Source organism: Ctenopharyngodon idella, chromosome 10, assembly GCF_019924925.1.
Source record: "Ctenopharyngodon idella isolate HZGC_01 chromosome 10, HZGC01, whole genome shotgun sequence".
NCBI lineage: Eukaryota > Metazoa > Chordata > Actinopteri > Cypriniformes > Xenocyprididae > Ctenopharyngodon > Ctenopharyngodon idella.
Genome location: NC_067229.1, coordinates 19,904,230 through 19,920,991, shown reverse-complemented (window position 1 = coordinate 19,920,991; position 16,762 = coordinate 19,904,230). Strand labels below are relative to the sequence as shown.

Here is a 16,762-nt window from a genome sequence, read left to right as displayed (position 1 = left end):
ATCTAGGCAGGTGGAGCTGGGGGAGGTGGAGGGGTTCAGCGAAACTCTGATAATGCGCTGCAGGACCAGCTTACAGTGAAACACTGAACCAGATTTAAATGTTGAGCCAGCAATCTCATTGGCTTCAGGATCTGCAGTGGCCAATCAGCTTGTGCCATGCGGAAATGGTGTGATTGCTTGTAGATTGCATGTAAAGGACCTATCAGCCTGCGCCCTCTCATGACTGAACTAGATATATATTTAGATATAAATACTCTCCTCCTATAAATTTTGTGTCTGACAGGTAAGCTTCTACAGATGCATATACAGAGGACACATAAAACCATTTCTATCTATATTTTTTCAGTACCGTATTTTTCTGAAAATAAGTCGCACCTGACTATGTCACACCGTGTCAAAACTGCACTGTTGAAGAAAAAACACTTTTTAACACTTTTTATTTGAAGCGAAATTGAAACTGACAAAATGTGTATGCTTTTTGCATGCTTTATGTTAGTTGCATTATATAAGTTGTGTTGGAATATACTGTAAGTCACAGCACTTTTCACATCTACTTACATTACAGAATACACGGTACTGAAAATTCCCTTCATCTTTGACAATTTATTTTACTTGTTGCATTTAATTCTGGGATTGACTTATTTGTTTGTGAAAGGTAGATGTGATTTTGGCCAAAATGATATGAGCTATGAGGCATAATTTTGCTGCTTACTGTTTGGAACACCCTTCACATCAGGAGTGCACATATAATGCTTAAAAATGTTGGTGGGCAGCTCACAAAGATAATATGTATTTACACAGCTCAGATCTGCTCAGCATAAAAAGACAGTGTGCTTTTAAAGTTAAAATGTTATAGTAAGAGTTATGATTATGTGTTTAGGTGATGATGGCCCTGTCCAGCCACCTAAATGCAGTGGAGTCAGAGAAACAGAAATTGCGTGCTCAGGTGCGACGGCTCTGTCAGGAGAACCAGTGGCTGAGGGACGAGCTGGCAAACACTCAGCAGAAACTCCAGAAGAGTGAACAGAGTGTCGCACAGCTGGAGGAGGAGAAGAAACATCTGGAGTTCATGAACCAGCTCAAGAAATATGATGATGGCACCTCGCCAGTGGTGAGTCTTGCTATAGGAGTTGGGTGGCATACTGGTACAAGAAAAACAGAACAATACATCATGTTGCAAATTACTTTCCACAAAAAATACTTTCCATGTTTATATATATATATATATATATATATATATATATATATATATAGATATATATTGATCATGACAACTCAAAATAGTTAAAGGGGTCATATCATGAAAATCTGACTTTTCCCGTGTTTAAGTGCTATAATCAGGTTAAAGCTACGTGAAGGAAGGTGAGTTGTGTCAGAGCAAACTCTGCAGGACAGCAGCACTCAAGAACGACCGTCCCTGAGCTCCTGATATGTCTCAGCTATGTAAACATTATCACTGATCTGTTAATGGCTATAATAGCAAACATATGAGTCTCCATAAACTCCTGGCATCTGAGCCACTAAGGACGCTGTGGTGTAATTTTATTTATGAAGGGAATTATGGCTAGATAAATTCATATACCAGTATGTGTAAGTCGTTAACACTAGAATGCTTCACACGATCGTCAGTAAAACACAGGTTTTGCACAGAAGTTGATTCTCAAAGATGGATTGATACCAAACTGATCCAATTTCATATATATTATTTCGTGATGTTTGCAAATTGTCTTCCTGAATGTGTTTAGTTAGCACGTTTCTACTGTTAAATGTGGCTAAAGTTACCATTGTTTCTCACTGTATTCACGGAGACCAGAGCCATTTCGTTATTTTCATTTTTAACCCAAAAACATGTGTAGTCTGTATAATTCATAAACGCATCTTCATTCTTATTGAGTCTCTCCAACAGTGTGTAGCTTTAGCCACGTTAGCCGTGCATCACGCTATCAAAATCATTCAGAATCGAATTTTAGCAAACATCCACAAAATACATGCCATACCTACAGTATGTTATATGCTGCATCACAAACTGTTTGTAATGATCCATTTTACGAGTTATATTTGCTGTGTTGGCTTCTGTATTATATATGTCTCAGTGTATTGGAATGACAAGCGAGCTTGAGGGCGAGGAGCACAAGCTCATTTGCATTTAAAACGGCTTGATTTTGCTCACACCCAAATCGGGGCAAATTTGATAAGCTATAATAAATGATCTGTGGGGTATTTTGAGCTGAAACTTCACAGACACATTCTGGGGACACCAGAGACTTATATTACGTCTTGTCAAAAGGGGCATAATAGGTCACCTTTAATGTATTTGGTCTTGGTGGACTAGATCTGCTACGCTGCCGGTGTTGATTATTGTTGCTGCTGTTGCTTTAACTTCTTGATTGATGCTGTCACAGGGCTATCACTTGTAATTTCTAGGGTTGAAATGCTTTAAAAAGCTTTGGCTTTCTGCACAAAATTAAGCTCTGGTGTAGGTCTTCCTTTGCTGATTAACTCCACCTTTTCTTTAAAAGTTAATCTTGAAAACGCCATGGATAATAAATTAGCAACAATGTCCTCCTCATTAATGTTGCTTGCGGTTTCCATAGCGAATAGCACTAGCTATTTTATCAGCATTTTTTTCCGACCGAGTTCCTCACGAACGCGTCATAAACTTATTAGGTGTGTTCGACCGATCGGTGAGAGTTGCCGCTTGCAGTAACAGAGGGGCTGAAAACGGAGACATGAAGTCGGACACCTTCTGCTTCCCATAGTGACGCTCGTGTGTTTTTTGCTTACTTTATAACAGCTGAAGTAAAATATATGCAGTATTTGTCAAATACAAAGATGTTTCAGAGATGTTTTCATTCAATACTTTATGTACTGCTTAATACAGCATCTGTTTATACAAGAACAAAGTTCAACATAAGCCTATAATACTATTTAAATACAAAAGCGGGGTCTTCGTTTTTATCAGTTTAATTTTGATAAACATGACACAATTTAACATTACGACAACATGAAAAGAGATTTAACTGTTATAAAAACACGGATTTGTGAGCATTAGTGGAACTGAAAGTGTGAGACTAAACACGAAACACACATGATCATTGTCATGCAGTAAATCCGGCCAATGGTGAAACAGCTGTGCCGCCATCAGAGCTCATGCAGCCGCTCTTGAGAAGCAACAGCTCTCGAATCGCTCTAGCGGTACTTTGATGCCATACATCACAGTCATGTGGTATCGCCTATGTCTCAAGTCAAACAAAATTTCTACTTGGCATGCACTGCTTTAAGTCAGACGCCAATCGGTCTGTGCAGCGCTGCATGAAGTCGAACAAGCCTATTGATAACAAGCCCCACCCATTTAGATCAGCGATATGATTGGTCAATTTTACTGTCTTTTAAAATTCGTCTCTCATTGACTTGCTATGACTTGGCCCTCTGTAATTTCACAGCTGGACCACCAATCACAGGGCTGAAAGCATTAGGCTGAAAAATCCTAATATGGAGAAAATGGACGTCTACACAATGCAACACAAACTGAATAGGCAGATTTGAAGGGTTTAATTCCTCAAAAAGATTTAGATGTTTATTGTCAAATAATAAATTCTTAAAATAACTTTAGAACTGATCACTATTTATTACAAAAGTTTTTACTTTTAAAATATAATTTAAAAGTTTGTAAATATTATTTTTTACTAACCGTTTCCTTCTGGTCGTTGCAAAATTTGTTTACTGTGTTACAATATACTTTTTTTATGTAACTGCATGATTTGGATGCTGTGTTCTCTGGGTTTTTTTTTTTGATGTAGTGTATAATGAATGATCTGTACTGTTTATATTTTGATTGGCTGTGTGTAAGATCTGAAAGCATTATTTGATTTTGAGCACAGATAAAATGGTTTTGAGGCAATTGTTTGATTTTGCCAAAGGAGTCAGATGTTCTCAGAATGTAGTTTGAAGATTTGCTTTTGTGTTTAAGGTTTTAAGAAAGTGGGTGATGGCTTCAAGAAGTGTGTTTTATCAATTCAGAAAAACTGTAAAAATTAAATTACAACATTTTCAGTGCAAGAAATCATGACTAACAAGTGAAAAAAGAGGAACTTTTCTGTCTTAAATCTCCTCTGCTGCTGTAGCCTGACTTTTCTTGGGAGACGACCAACGTCCTTCTTCCTGTATATGTAGCCAGAATTGATTTATTTGCCTTGTAAATGGATGACTCTGTTTTGCTGGATGGAGATGTTACAGAGGAGACGTGCCTCATCCTTATTGTGTGATGGATAACTAAACTATATTCCCTGGCAAACAGAATGTCCTCTCCTTTACTTTAGCCTAATGTTTTTCATTTTTCTCTTTCTGGGGTGGGAGGATTTGAAGACACTCTATCTGTTCAAATGACAGTTGCCTCCAGCTTGTCATTTATATTTCATGAAAGGATGTTTCATGCTGTTACTTCCTGAATTAATGGAGTCATTAACATTTAGAGACATGCATGGACAGAGATGCAATTTACTGTAGAAATTAACTCTGAAATATACATTATAAGACACAGCACAGACTGATTATAAATAATAATTATACCAAAATGAATATTTAAATGGTTTCAAACTGTTTTTTTCTTTGGTTTTGTTTTAGGAAGAGAAAAACAGTGAGACTCCCAAAGATACCCTGGACGATTTGTTTCCCAATGATGAAGATGACCAGGGTAAGGAATACAAAAATTACACCACATAGTCCTTACATTACATTACATGCTGTCATGTATTTTAAGAATACATTTTGATAGATATTATTGGGGGGGTAATTTATTACTTAATAAATAATAATAATAATAATAAGGAAACTAAATAATTAAAGGATTAAAAGGGATTTAAGGGAATAAATAAGAATGGTAAAAAGTTCTAGGTCTAATTGTAGTTATGAATTAATCAATTTAAACTATTTGCAAATAATTTTAAAATGTGCACATTTTTTTATTTTAAAATGGTCTATTTTTTATTTAAAAATGGTCTTTGATTTGATTGGCCATCTTGATTATTTTGACATTGACGAGCGCTGTTAGACCACTGAGGTAGAGCAGCCTAAAAATTTAATCAACCTAAAAATGTAACTTTTAAAACTTTTTGTCATCCTAACAGCAAACAACTTTACTCATTCTACACTAAAATGGTATGATAAGACAAATAAAATGAGAAAATATGAATTCGGTAACACTTTACAGTAAGATTCATTAGTTAACATTAGTTAACTACATTAGTTTACATGAACTAATAATGTTAACTACATTATTTTACATGAACACTTCCCCCAAACATCTTTTCAGATAATTTACAGGCTGTACAGCCAATGCCAAATAAAGCTGCACACTTTTTCCAGTGGCTCTAGATTTGGAGTTTGGAGCACAGTTGTGCAACTGAAAATAAGAATTTTGCTATACATTTGTAAAGCAACTTTTCACCCTGCACAGTTGCACAGGGTAATGGTAGAAGTAGACGATACAAGCCAATATATGCGTGCTGCTGAGTGAGAAAACAAGCAGATGCAGATGCACATGCAGATCTACCACCAAGACATATGATTTTTTTTTTCAAGAACCATGAGACCATGTTTTAATATCTGTGTGTGCCTGGGCTAACATGCCAAATGGCTTAACTCTAGCCAAAGACTATAGAATAACACAAGACGTGTCACTCGTATTGTTTTGAATGGGAGAAAGTGTAACGCGCAATATGGCGGATTAAGTCCCGCGTTCAAAATAAGAGCCAATCGCTGACTGGTAAAGTCATCGCGTCACTGCAGCGGCCGTTAGAAGCACCGGTTTCTATAGAAACAGTCAGACGCGCGCCTCCGAAACGAGGCACAAGAGACGCGCATTAGCTTGATCCAGCCTAAAAAATACAGCTTTTTTTGTCATGATTCGAGCGTTTGGGAAAAAACATTTATGAGACAGTTGTTGTCAGATTTCATTGGTGATTTCAAATATGAAATTTATTCGAAAGCTTGGCAAACAGCTTTGGAGAATCTGATGTTTCCCCATTCAAAGAGATAGGAGTTGCACTTGCATGCCCGAGAGGCGTTTCAAAGATGGCTGCCGAGTGAAATGACTTGTCTTAAAGGGACTTTGCTCTAGTGGCCTATGATTATGTGTGCCTGGGCTACCATGCCAAATGGCTTAGCTCTAGAACTGCGCACTGTGTGTTCTCATTAACAATAGATATACGTTGCAAGCTGATAGAGATGAAAAACCCAGCAACCACCTGTACAAATATCATAATTAAATCATTTGATTTATCATTGACATGATCCTTACACCCTTATTGAAAAGTGAAAAAGCTGTTAAGAGCAATAAAGAAGCTTTAACTTTAACCTTTTCTCATATCCATAGCTTAGACGGCATATCCTCACAGCAATACATACATAGACCGCTTGCTGCTGCATAAACACAATTGTGTAAACGCCACAGCTTATATGCTTAGTAAATCACTCCGTGAAACTGTTAAACATGAACTGTTAGTTTAAACTGTATGATTGCTCATTTAGAAATTAATAAACAAAACATGCAATATGCACAGAGATATGGAGTAAAAGTGTGTTTACTTATCTTAGATGTTGATTTCAGATGCTTTTTGAAAGCACGCTGCAGACTGCTAACAGAAAACACTACCAGTGTTTGAATGTTGAGCCGCAGCTCATTGGCCGCTAATGCAACAGCAACCAATCAGCTGCACTATGCAGATGGCGAGATGTGATTGCTACCAAATTGACTTAAGGACCTATCAGCCTGCTCCATCTAGAGTTTCATGACAGAACTAGGTATTTATCATTATCATGACATTAATGCAGCAGGTATTAATGCTTGTCAGTCACTACTTGTGGGTACCGCATTCGGTACTTAGCACAACCAACACTGTAGCACACTTGGTCTCATGGCCTTTTGCAAAGCCTGCACTGGTACAGACGCCATTGTGTTCTACTACTTAATCTAGCATTATGTTACCAAAGTGTGGACTCTTAGGAGAACCACAAGAATGGCATAACACTGTTTTTTCATGTTTAATACTGTAAAACTGTTGCTTTAATGTTTCCATCCACCTATTTTTATGCAAATTTTGGGACATCACACAAAAAAAAAAAAAAAACGCTGGATGGAAATGCCAAGATGCACATAATTTACTTAAATGATGGATAATTGGTGGATAATTTTTTATCTAATAAGACGTGCATAAACTATGATGAAAACGCATTTACCAAATAAATCCCTTCATGGGCAACAAAAAAATCATGTGATTTTGCCTTAACAGATGATCTAATTGGATGACTGGACTAACCATTGGACCAATTTCATTACACAGCATCTCAAATGTTGGTTTGGTCGTTCTGAAATGCCTGATCCAAAGTCTGTCATCAGAATGATTTGGTTTAATTTCCATTCCAGAAGCGTCTAACATTATTGCATTCACAAACATCAGTCATCCGCCTCCGAACGCAAGATAACCTGACAGCATTTGTTAATGCATTTCATTTGCATGCTCTGAGGCACAAGTAATTTAAGATGTAACAAAAAAGAGCCAGTGTGGCTTCCACAATTGCAGCAACCATTTTCATTACCAATATTTTGTGCTAATTTCCCAGGAAGTGACGATTTTATTCTCGTCGACTCAGTGGGTGGAAACAGTGCTTTATTCGCAAATCTTTTATGCGATATCCCAATTTTGCACATAAGTTAGAATCGCAACTTTGTATGGAAACATAACAATTGTTTCTCTCTGTCGTCCCCTTCAGTCTCACACCAGCACAACAGTGCCGCGGTTGCTGCCGCACAGCAGGGTGGGTATGAGATCCCAGCCCGCCTCAGGACCCTCCATAACCTGGTGATCCAGTACGCAGCTCAAGGCCGGTACGAGGTGGCCGTGCCTCTCTGCAAACAGGCTCTGGAGGACCTGGAAAAAACCTCTGGACACGACCATCCCGATGTAGCCACCATGCTCAACATCCTGGCTCTGGTCTACAGGTGTGTGTTTGCTCATGCGTAGTCCCATGTTGAAACAGATTTTTGTCATTGTTCACTCACCCTCATGTCATTCTGAACCTGTATGTTCTTAGTTACATGAAACACAAAAGGAGACGTTTTGAAAAATGACAGTAAATGGGCACTTTCAGGCATCAAAGCCTCATTAAAATGGCCAAGACAGCTATATTTTAAGCTAGAGCAGATGTCGGTATTTTCATTGAACAAATAGCTACTTAAATTAATACAGAAAGTTGTAATTTAGTGCACAAGTCATATGTACTACTATTATGTTACTTCTAAAGCCCCAATGTACTTCAAGCGAAATCGAAGAACTAACTGGTGTGATGTCATTTCAAACAAAATCAGGCCAAAACAAAGTTCATTTGGAGTTTGATGTGGAAATCTTTCTCCGGTTTATTTCTTCTGTTTAGTCCGTCGAGGTCAGACGTCTGCGAGTAAAAACATGAATACTCTGGAGAGCTGCTTTATAGTAGAAACTAAAGTTGTGTTTCTCATTGAGAGAGACACTAACACTGTTTTTTCATGTTTAATAGTGTAAAGCTGTTGGTTTAAAGCAATCTATTGTGCAAAATGGTATATAAATAAACGTGATGTGACTGAAGTGTCAAATTGCAGAGCTGGTGTAAACATATCTACATCACTATGATCAGATACTTTCTTAAAGGATTAGTTCACTTTCAAATGAAAATTACACCAAGCTTTACTCACCCTCAAGCCATCCTAGGCGTATATTACTCTCTTCTTTCTGATGAACACAATCGGAGAAATATTAATAAATATCCTGACGCGTCCGAGTTTTATAATGGCAGTGAACAGGGGTCACGAGTATGAGCTCCACATCCATCCATCATAAAAGTGTACTCCACACGGCTCTGGGGTGTTAATAAAGACCTTCTAAAGCAAAGCGATGCGTTTGTGTAAAATGAAGTAAAATATCTAGCTTCCGCCAGACCGCCTTCCGTATTCAAGTTACGAAGAAAGTGTAAAACTATCGCAGTTAAAAACGCTTATGCTACATCCCACCCCTTCCCTATTCAGTTTACAGAAAAAGCTTAACTGACATTATGCAAGTTTACACTTTCTTCATAACTTACGGAATACGGAAGGTGGTCTGGCGGAAGCTAGATATTCTAGATCCTCGCTCACTGCCATTATAAAGCTCGGATGCGTCAGGGTATTTATTAATATTTCTCCGATTGAGTTCATCAGAAAGAAGAAAGTCATATACACCTAGGATTGCTTTAGGGTGGGTAAAGCTTGGGCTAATATCATTTGAAAGTGAACTAATCCTTTAACTGCTCTTTTCTCACCGCTCTCATTTTTTGTTGTGTGTTTATTTATTGAGGAAAGCGTGCTGCACATATTTGCATATTCATACTGAAGTTCCAGTCCCCATTATTTGTGACTGCTTTGACAAACCAAACAGTACATTTTATTTTGTCTTTTGGTGTTCCATAGAAGAAATAAAGTCATTTGTTGGGTTTAGAACCACGTGATTGGGAGTAAATGAGGACAGAACTTTAACTTTCTAACCAGCAAGACTTTCTTGGTCAATTAGCTTTACCAGAAAAGTCATGCTGGTTAACCAGCTTCATCAACTCACCACAGTAAAGTGCGAAAGTCCTGTTTATGTGTTTGGATGTACTTAATCATTCTATATATTTCAAATTATTTCAGATGTCTTATTTCCTCATTGTTTTTAGCCTCCTCTGTCAAAAACTGACCATTCTAATTGCAATTTTTTTCCATGGCATGTTGTCATGGAAAACTAATTTTCAATTATTTAATGTGGAATAATATTTAATCACAAGAAGAATGCCCAACAGTCCCACTAAAATAAGCCTTTCGAAATAAGACTTTATTCTATTTCTTTTCATTCAGGGACCAGAATAAATACAAGGAAGCTGCCCATCTTCTTAATGATGCCCTGTCAATCAGAGAAAAGACCCTGGGCAATGACCACCCAGCTGTAAGTAACACAAAACATTTTTTACCAGTGTTGGGGAAAGATACTTTTAAAAGTAATGCTTTACAATATTTGGTTACTCAAAAAAAAAAAAAAAAAAAGTAACTTGCATTACTTTCATGGAAAGTAATGCAGTATGTTACTTTTGCATTACTTGCTTGTTCTATTTTTGGTAAAGGTAAAGGCCCTTTCACACTCAGGATGAAGGAAATGCAAATTCATGCCTGTAGGCTAGAGGGTGCAGCTCAAACAAACCTTTCAGCTGTGCTGCCATTCTGGATTGCAGAAGAATACTTCAGCAGTAAAACAAAATGAAACACAAATGTGATGTTTTGCTTATTAGTATGGTTTAATTGGGTCATCGAAGGTCAGCAGTAAAGAAATTGGTTAATAAAGTAAGATTAATAAAGTATATTTGTATTATTTAACATTTAATTATTGCAGGTTTGTGTAATATTCTTTTGCTCAGTTTATATTCATATTCTTCAGTTTGCATTTCACTGTTTTTACTCATTTTTAGCAATACTGAATCTGTTTTTGTGCAAGTGAGATGAGTAAATGCATGCTCACGTTTAGTCTAGAACTACAATACACTTTACACACAACGCCGCTGCACTTACGATTTCTCTCATGGGGACAGGAGAGGTGTCAGTCAATAAATGGGAAGACAAAGTAACTTACGTTACTTATTTGAAAAAGTAACCCAGATATTTTTTTGTAAATTTGAAAGTAATGCATTACTTTACTAGTTACTGGAAAAAAGTAATCTGATTACATAACTCACATTTTTGTAAATATTTTATTATATCTTTTCATGTGACAACACTGAAGAAATGACACTTTGCTACAATGTAAAGTAGTGAGTGTACAGCTTGTATAACAGTGTAAATTTGCTGTCCCCTCAAAACAACTCAACACACAGCCATTAATGTCTAAACCGTTGGCCACAAAAGTGAGTACACCCCTAAGTGAAAATGTCCAAATTGGGCCCAAAGTGTCAATATTTTGTGTGGCCACCATTATTTTCCAGCACTGCCTTAACCCTCTTGGGCATGGAGTTCACCAGAGCTTCACAGGTTGCCACTGGAGTCTTCTTCCACTCCTCCATGACGACATAATGGAGCTGGTGGATGTTAGAGACCTTGCGCTCCTCCACCTTCTGTTTGAGATGGCCTACAGATGCTCAGTAGGGTTTAGGTCTGGAGACATTCTTTAGCAAGGCAGTGGTCATCTTGGAGGTGTGTTTGGGGTCGTTATCATGTTGGAATACTGCCCTGTGGCCCAGTCTCCGAAGGGAGGGGATCATGCTCTGCTTCAGTATGTCACATGTTGGCATTCATGGTTCTCTCAATGAACTGTAGCTCCCCAGTGCCGGCAACACTCAAGCAGCCCCAGACCATGACACTCCCACCACCATGCTTGACTGTAGGCAAGACACACTTGTCTTTGTACTCCTCAATTTGATGCAGTGTGCGGCGTATTGTCTGAACACTAACAGGCTGACCCCCCCACCCCTTCAACCTCTGCAGCAATGCTGGCAGCACTCATACATCTATTTCCCAAACACAACCTCTGGATAAGACGCTGAGCACGTGCACTCAACTTAGTCGACCATGGCGAGGCCTGTTCTGAGTGGAACCTGTCCTGTTAAACCGCTGTATGGTCTTGGCCACCATGCTGCAGCTCAGTTTCAGGGTCTTGGTAATCTTCTTATAGCCTACACCATCTTTATGTAGAGCAACAATTCTTTTTTTCAGATCCTCAGAGAGTTCTTTGCCATGAGGTGCCATGTTGAACTTCCAGTGACCAGTATGAGAGAGTGAGAGTGATAACACCAAATTTAACACACCTGCTCCCCATTCACACCTGAGACCTTGTAACACTAATGAGTCACATGACACCGGGGAGAGAAAATGGCTAATTGGGCCCAATTTGGACGTTTTTACTTAGGGGTGTACTCACTTTTGTGGCCAGCGGTTTAGACATTAATGGCTGTGTGTTGAGTTGTTTTGAGGGGACAGCAAATTTACGCTGTTATACAAGCTGTACACTCACTACTTTACATTGTAGCAAAGTGTCATTTCTTCAGTGTTGTCACATGAAAAGAAATAATAAAATATTTACAAAAATGTGAGGGGTGTATTCACTTCTGTGAGATACTGTGTGTGTGTGTGTGTATATATATATATATATATATATATATATATATATATATATATAGTAGTGCTTGTGGTTATCTAGTATACTTGCTACTAAATGTGTTAAAAACCTAAATATCCTTTAAAGATTCAATGCACTAACAGGGAATTTTAGCTAACGTGGTGATAAGGTTCTCTCAAAGCTATGAACTAATATTCTTCCAAAATTGTTAATAGAATGTTCATTCAAAGTTATCTGGTCTTTAATAATGTTCTCAAAAAGCACATAAACATTATTTATACCTTGTTCAAGCAATTTTTTTTTTTAACATTTTTTCAGAACATTTTCAAAACGTTTTTTAAATGTTTATAAATGTTTTAAACTACTTGTTTCAGAATGTTCAGAGAACATTCAAAAGTAACGTTTCCCATAATTTCTGCAAAATTATAAAAATACAATGTTCCCTAAATGTTTGCATACCAAGAAAAAAACATTTAAGCGTTTTGAGCATTCAGAGAACATTCAGAAATATATTTAATTTAAATATATATAATTTCATGGGAATGTTAGCAAAACTTTCTTAGGGCATATTTTTGTTAGCTGGGTAATCAGTGTCTATATTTTGTGACTAATCCAGGTGGCGGCCACTCTCAACAACCTGGCGGTCCTGTATGGAAAGAGAGGAAAATACAAGGAAGCAGAACCGCTGTGCAAGAGAGCCTTGGAAATCAGAGAGAAGGTATTATCACAAATACTTGGCCGGTTTGGTGGGGTACAAAAGCCTCTTTTGTCATTTGATTAATATGATATTTAAATAAAGTCTTCTCTGACTTGTTAGTCATATTGTAAAGTACCCAATATACTCACGGCGAGTAAACAACAAAAATGAGAGTGGTGAGAAAACAGCAGTTAAGTAAGCATCTGATTATAGCGATGTGGATATGTCTGAACCAGCTCTGCAATTTGGCACTCGTGTCAAGTCACGCCACATTTATTTATATACCACTTTATACAATAGATTGCTTTAAAGCAGCAGCTTTACAGTATGAAAAAACAATGTCAGTGTCTATTTCAATAAGAAGCACAACTTCAGTTTCAACTCCAGCATATTTATACACGTAGACTTTTGACCTCGACGAACTGAATAGGAGAAATGAACTGGAGAATATGTCCATGTCAAAGAAGGCAGGGCCTCAGAGCCACACCCAACTATTACATCATCGCCATGGACCAATGGTAGTTCAAAGGTGTTTACCAGCCAGGGCGAACTTTTTTGGAAAGCTGTTTCGAACTCCTAAAACAAACTCCAAACGAACTACATTTTGGCCTGATTTTGTTCAAAATGATGTCACACCAGTTCGTTCTTCAATTTCGCCTGCAGTATATCAGGGCTTTAATTATTTCACTCTCTTTCATTGCTCAGGTGTTGGGACGGGACCACCCAGATGTAGCCAAGCAGCTGAATAATTTGGCCCTGCTCTGTCAGAATCAGGGGAAGTATGAGGAGGTGGAGTATTATTACTGCAGGGCTCTAGATATCTACGAGAAAAGACTCGGACCTGATGACCCAAATGTCGCCAAGACCAAAAACAACCTGGTGAATATAATCAGCACTCCTCTTGAATCCAAACACCACATGTTTGCACAATAAAACACCATCATTCATTGTTTAGAGATCTATTTGCAGTGTAAAACACTAAAAAAGAGAGAAAAATGTAAAACATTAATATTGTGAAATATTTTTACAATTTAAAATAACTGTTTCTATGTGAATATAGTGTTAAAATGTAATTTATTCCTGTGATCAGAGCTGAATTTTCAGCATCATTACTCCAGTCTTCAGTGTCACATGATCCTTCAAAAATCATTCTAATATGATGATTTGCTGCTCAAGAATTTGCTGCTTGCATCTTCAAGCATCATACATTTTACATTTGTGTATGCCATAGTTGTAAAATAGTTTCTTATTTCTTTTGCAGGCTTCATGCTATCTGAAACAGGGCAAGTACAAGGAAGCTGAGATTCTCTACAAAGAGATCCTGACGCGCGCCCATGAGAAAGAGTTCGGATCTGTAGATGGTACGATCATTGCTTGATCATGGCACTTCATTATTCATTAGCTGACAGACTGCATGCTTTCTAACAAAAGTTTGGCTACATTATAAAACTGAACTGTTGTCATTGCTGAATGATAGAAAATGATGACCTCAGCATATCGTGATCCTTCTGCACACCTGACCTCTGGTTTACTGCCATTCACTGTGAGCCGTGGATTTCACAGAAATCCAGCAGCAAGCACAACCAATAAAACATGTTTTTAGTAGCATGAAAATATATGATTAATTCACACTTCTTACAGGAGACATCGGGATTTATGGAGTAAATGTTATGAATATTTGTCTTGCCATATATGTATATATATTTTTCTGTGAAGATGAATTGTCTTTCAAATATAAACGCTATATTAGTGAACTGCTTGCCTGTGCCAAGCAAAATACAATGTGAATGTCTCAAAAATAAATGTGAAAGCAGAAGTGTGAAGAACTTTAGTGTACGAACAACTCAACAGATGGTTTGTATCTGTGATTTCCCTCTCGTTTGCTTCTTGGAAGTTTTAAGGCTTTGAGTTTAAGTTCTGTGTAAACAGTCATTCATTCTATCATTTTTTTTTCTTTTCAAAATCTCACCCATTTATTGTCTTTTTTTTTTTTTTTGTAATGTAAAAGTTTCATTATCCTTTCAGAACAGGCCAATTTGTCTGCTGTTTGATTTTGTTAATCATTTTATGTTGATTTTGCACTTAATTCCAATAAATCAACTTGATTATTTTCTTGATTTCTCTATATCTTCTGTTTCACATGTTCCCAGCTAACATGGAACCTTCTCAAAACTTTATCTAACGTTCCGTCAAGATTCTCTCAAAGTTATGAGCAAACATACTTCCAGTAAAGTTAGTAAAACATTCATTCAAAGTTCTGGACTTTAATAATGTTCTCAAAACATTAGCGCAAAACATTATATCGTTCATGGACCGTATTTTTCTGAAACATTTGGTTGGATGTTCTCCTAACATTTATTAAATGTTACTACTTGTTTTAGAACATTCAAAAGTAACATTCCCATAATGTTTGAAGAATGATGAAATGGAATGTTCTCTTAATGGTCGCATAACCAAGAAAAAAGGTTTTTAAAACATTTATGTTGAGAACATTCAGAGAATCTTCAGTAATAACGTTTTTATACCTTAATGGGAACGTTAGGAAAAATTTTCTTAGAGCATGATTTTGTTAGCTGGGTTCATGCTAAATTTATTTTGTGAACTTGACATTTTTAGTACATGTTCACATGGTAGATCTTTAGGAAAATGACAAAACTTTAAGAAAATGGTGTACTGTGGTTACTACAATTATTGTTACATCCCATATGGGTAATGATCTGAACAAGTATTAAACTTAACTATGAAACTATGTAACCTAAATCTAAAATTTAGAGAGGATTGAAAGAGTCATATCTAGAGATCAGAATATCATAGAGCAACTCACTTGAAACTGCACAGCAATACCCTGGCATGTTTTGCAAAATCTATGATCATAACAGCAGTTTAACAATAAAAGTAGTAACTACATTATTTTGCAGAAACTGTTTCTAATTTTGCCATGGTATGTTTTGTAATGGCTGACTACAGTAGCAGAACATTGTTTCTCTGTGTCTACAGCTGAAAATAAACCCATCTGGATGCACGCTGAGGAAAGAGAAGAGAGGAAAGTAGGTTTGTGCCTTGTGTGTGTGTGTCTGTGAGTGAGTGTGTGTGTGTGTGTGTGTGTGTACGTGCATTTTTGAGATTTATGAGGACACAAATTTGTATAATGACATGGGTATTACACTGGTATTATGACGTAACCATGAAATATGAGGACATTTCATGAACAATGTTTTTTTTTAAAATGTAAAAATGCAGAATGTTTTCTGTGATGGGTAGGTTTAGGGGTAGGGGTAGTGTAGGGGGATAGAATGTACAGTTTGTACAGTATAAAAACCATTATGTCTATGGAGAGTCCCCGTAAACCACATATACAAGTGTGTGTGTATGTGTGTGTGTGTGTGTGTGTGTGTGTGTGTGTGATGCTCATGTGGGCAGCTGATATAGTGGGTATTGAAAGTAACCACACACTTTCAAAATATTCACCTTCTGTTGCTTGCAGCCTGAACTGAAAACACACAATTCTAGTTTTACACTAACTTTACACACAGTAACACCATATCCAAATGAAAAAAAAAATCATTCCACAGATTCTCAATGAGATTTAGATCAGGCTCTGACAAGGCCGGGGGTTTTCAAACTGGGGTCCACAAGGAAGTGCTAGGGGGTCCATGGAAATGTATAGAGAAAAAAAAAAAGTAAAAATAAATAAATAATAAGATTAACATAAATAGATTATTATAAATAAAAAATTGATTAAAATAAATGAATAAAATATTAAAAATAGATTAAAATGAATTACAAAAGTTAAATTAGAAAATAAATAATTATATGAAAATCAATGTACAACCCGAATTCCGGAAATGTTGGGACGTTATTTAAATTTGAATAAAATAAAAACTAAAAGACTTTCAAATCACATGAGCCAATATTTTAT

General features: G+C 36.9%; 1 protein-coding gene across 4 annotated transcripts in view; it reads left to right on the top strand.

Annotated features, from left to right (window-relative positions):
- The window catches only part of klc4 (kinesin light chain 4), a 49,390-nt gene that overhangs the window by 7,919 nt on the left and 24,709 nt on the right, over nt 1-16,762 (top strand). For 3 of the 4 annotated variants that reach the window (XM_051910034.1, XM_051910036.1, XM_051910035.1), the window contains exons 3-10: nt 881-1,111; nt 4,624-4,693; nt 7,771-7,999; nt 9,902-9,989; nt 12,763-12,864; nt 13,549-13,722; nt 14,105-14,204; nt 15,841-15,890. In XM_051910034.1, the coding sequence (XP_051765994.1) occupies nt 881-1,111; nt 4,624-4,693; nt 7,771-7,999; nt 9,902-9,989; nt 12,763-12,864; nt 13,549-13,722; nt 14,105-14,204; nt 15,841-15,890 (1,044 nt within the window). Of the gene's footprint in view, nt 1-880; nt 1,112-4,623; nt 4,694-7,770; nt 8,000-9,901; nt 9,990-12,762; nt 12,865-13,548; nt 13,723-14,104; nt 14,205-14,320; nt 14,955-15,840; nt 15,891-16,762 lie in introns of those variants that run through there. The other variant, XM_051910038.1, reaches the window with a different exon arrangement.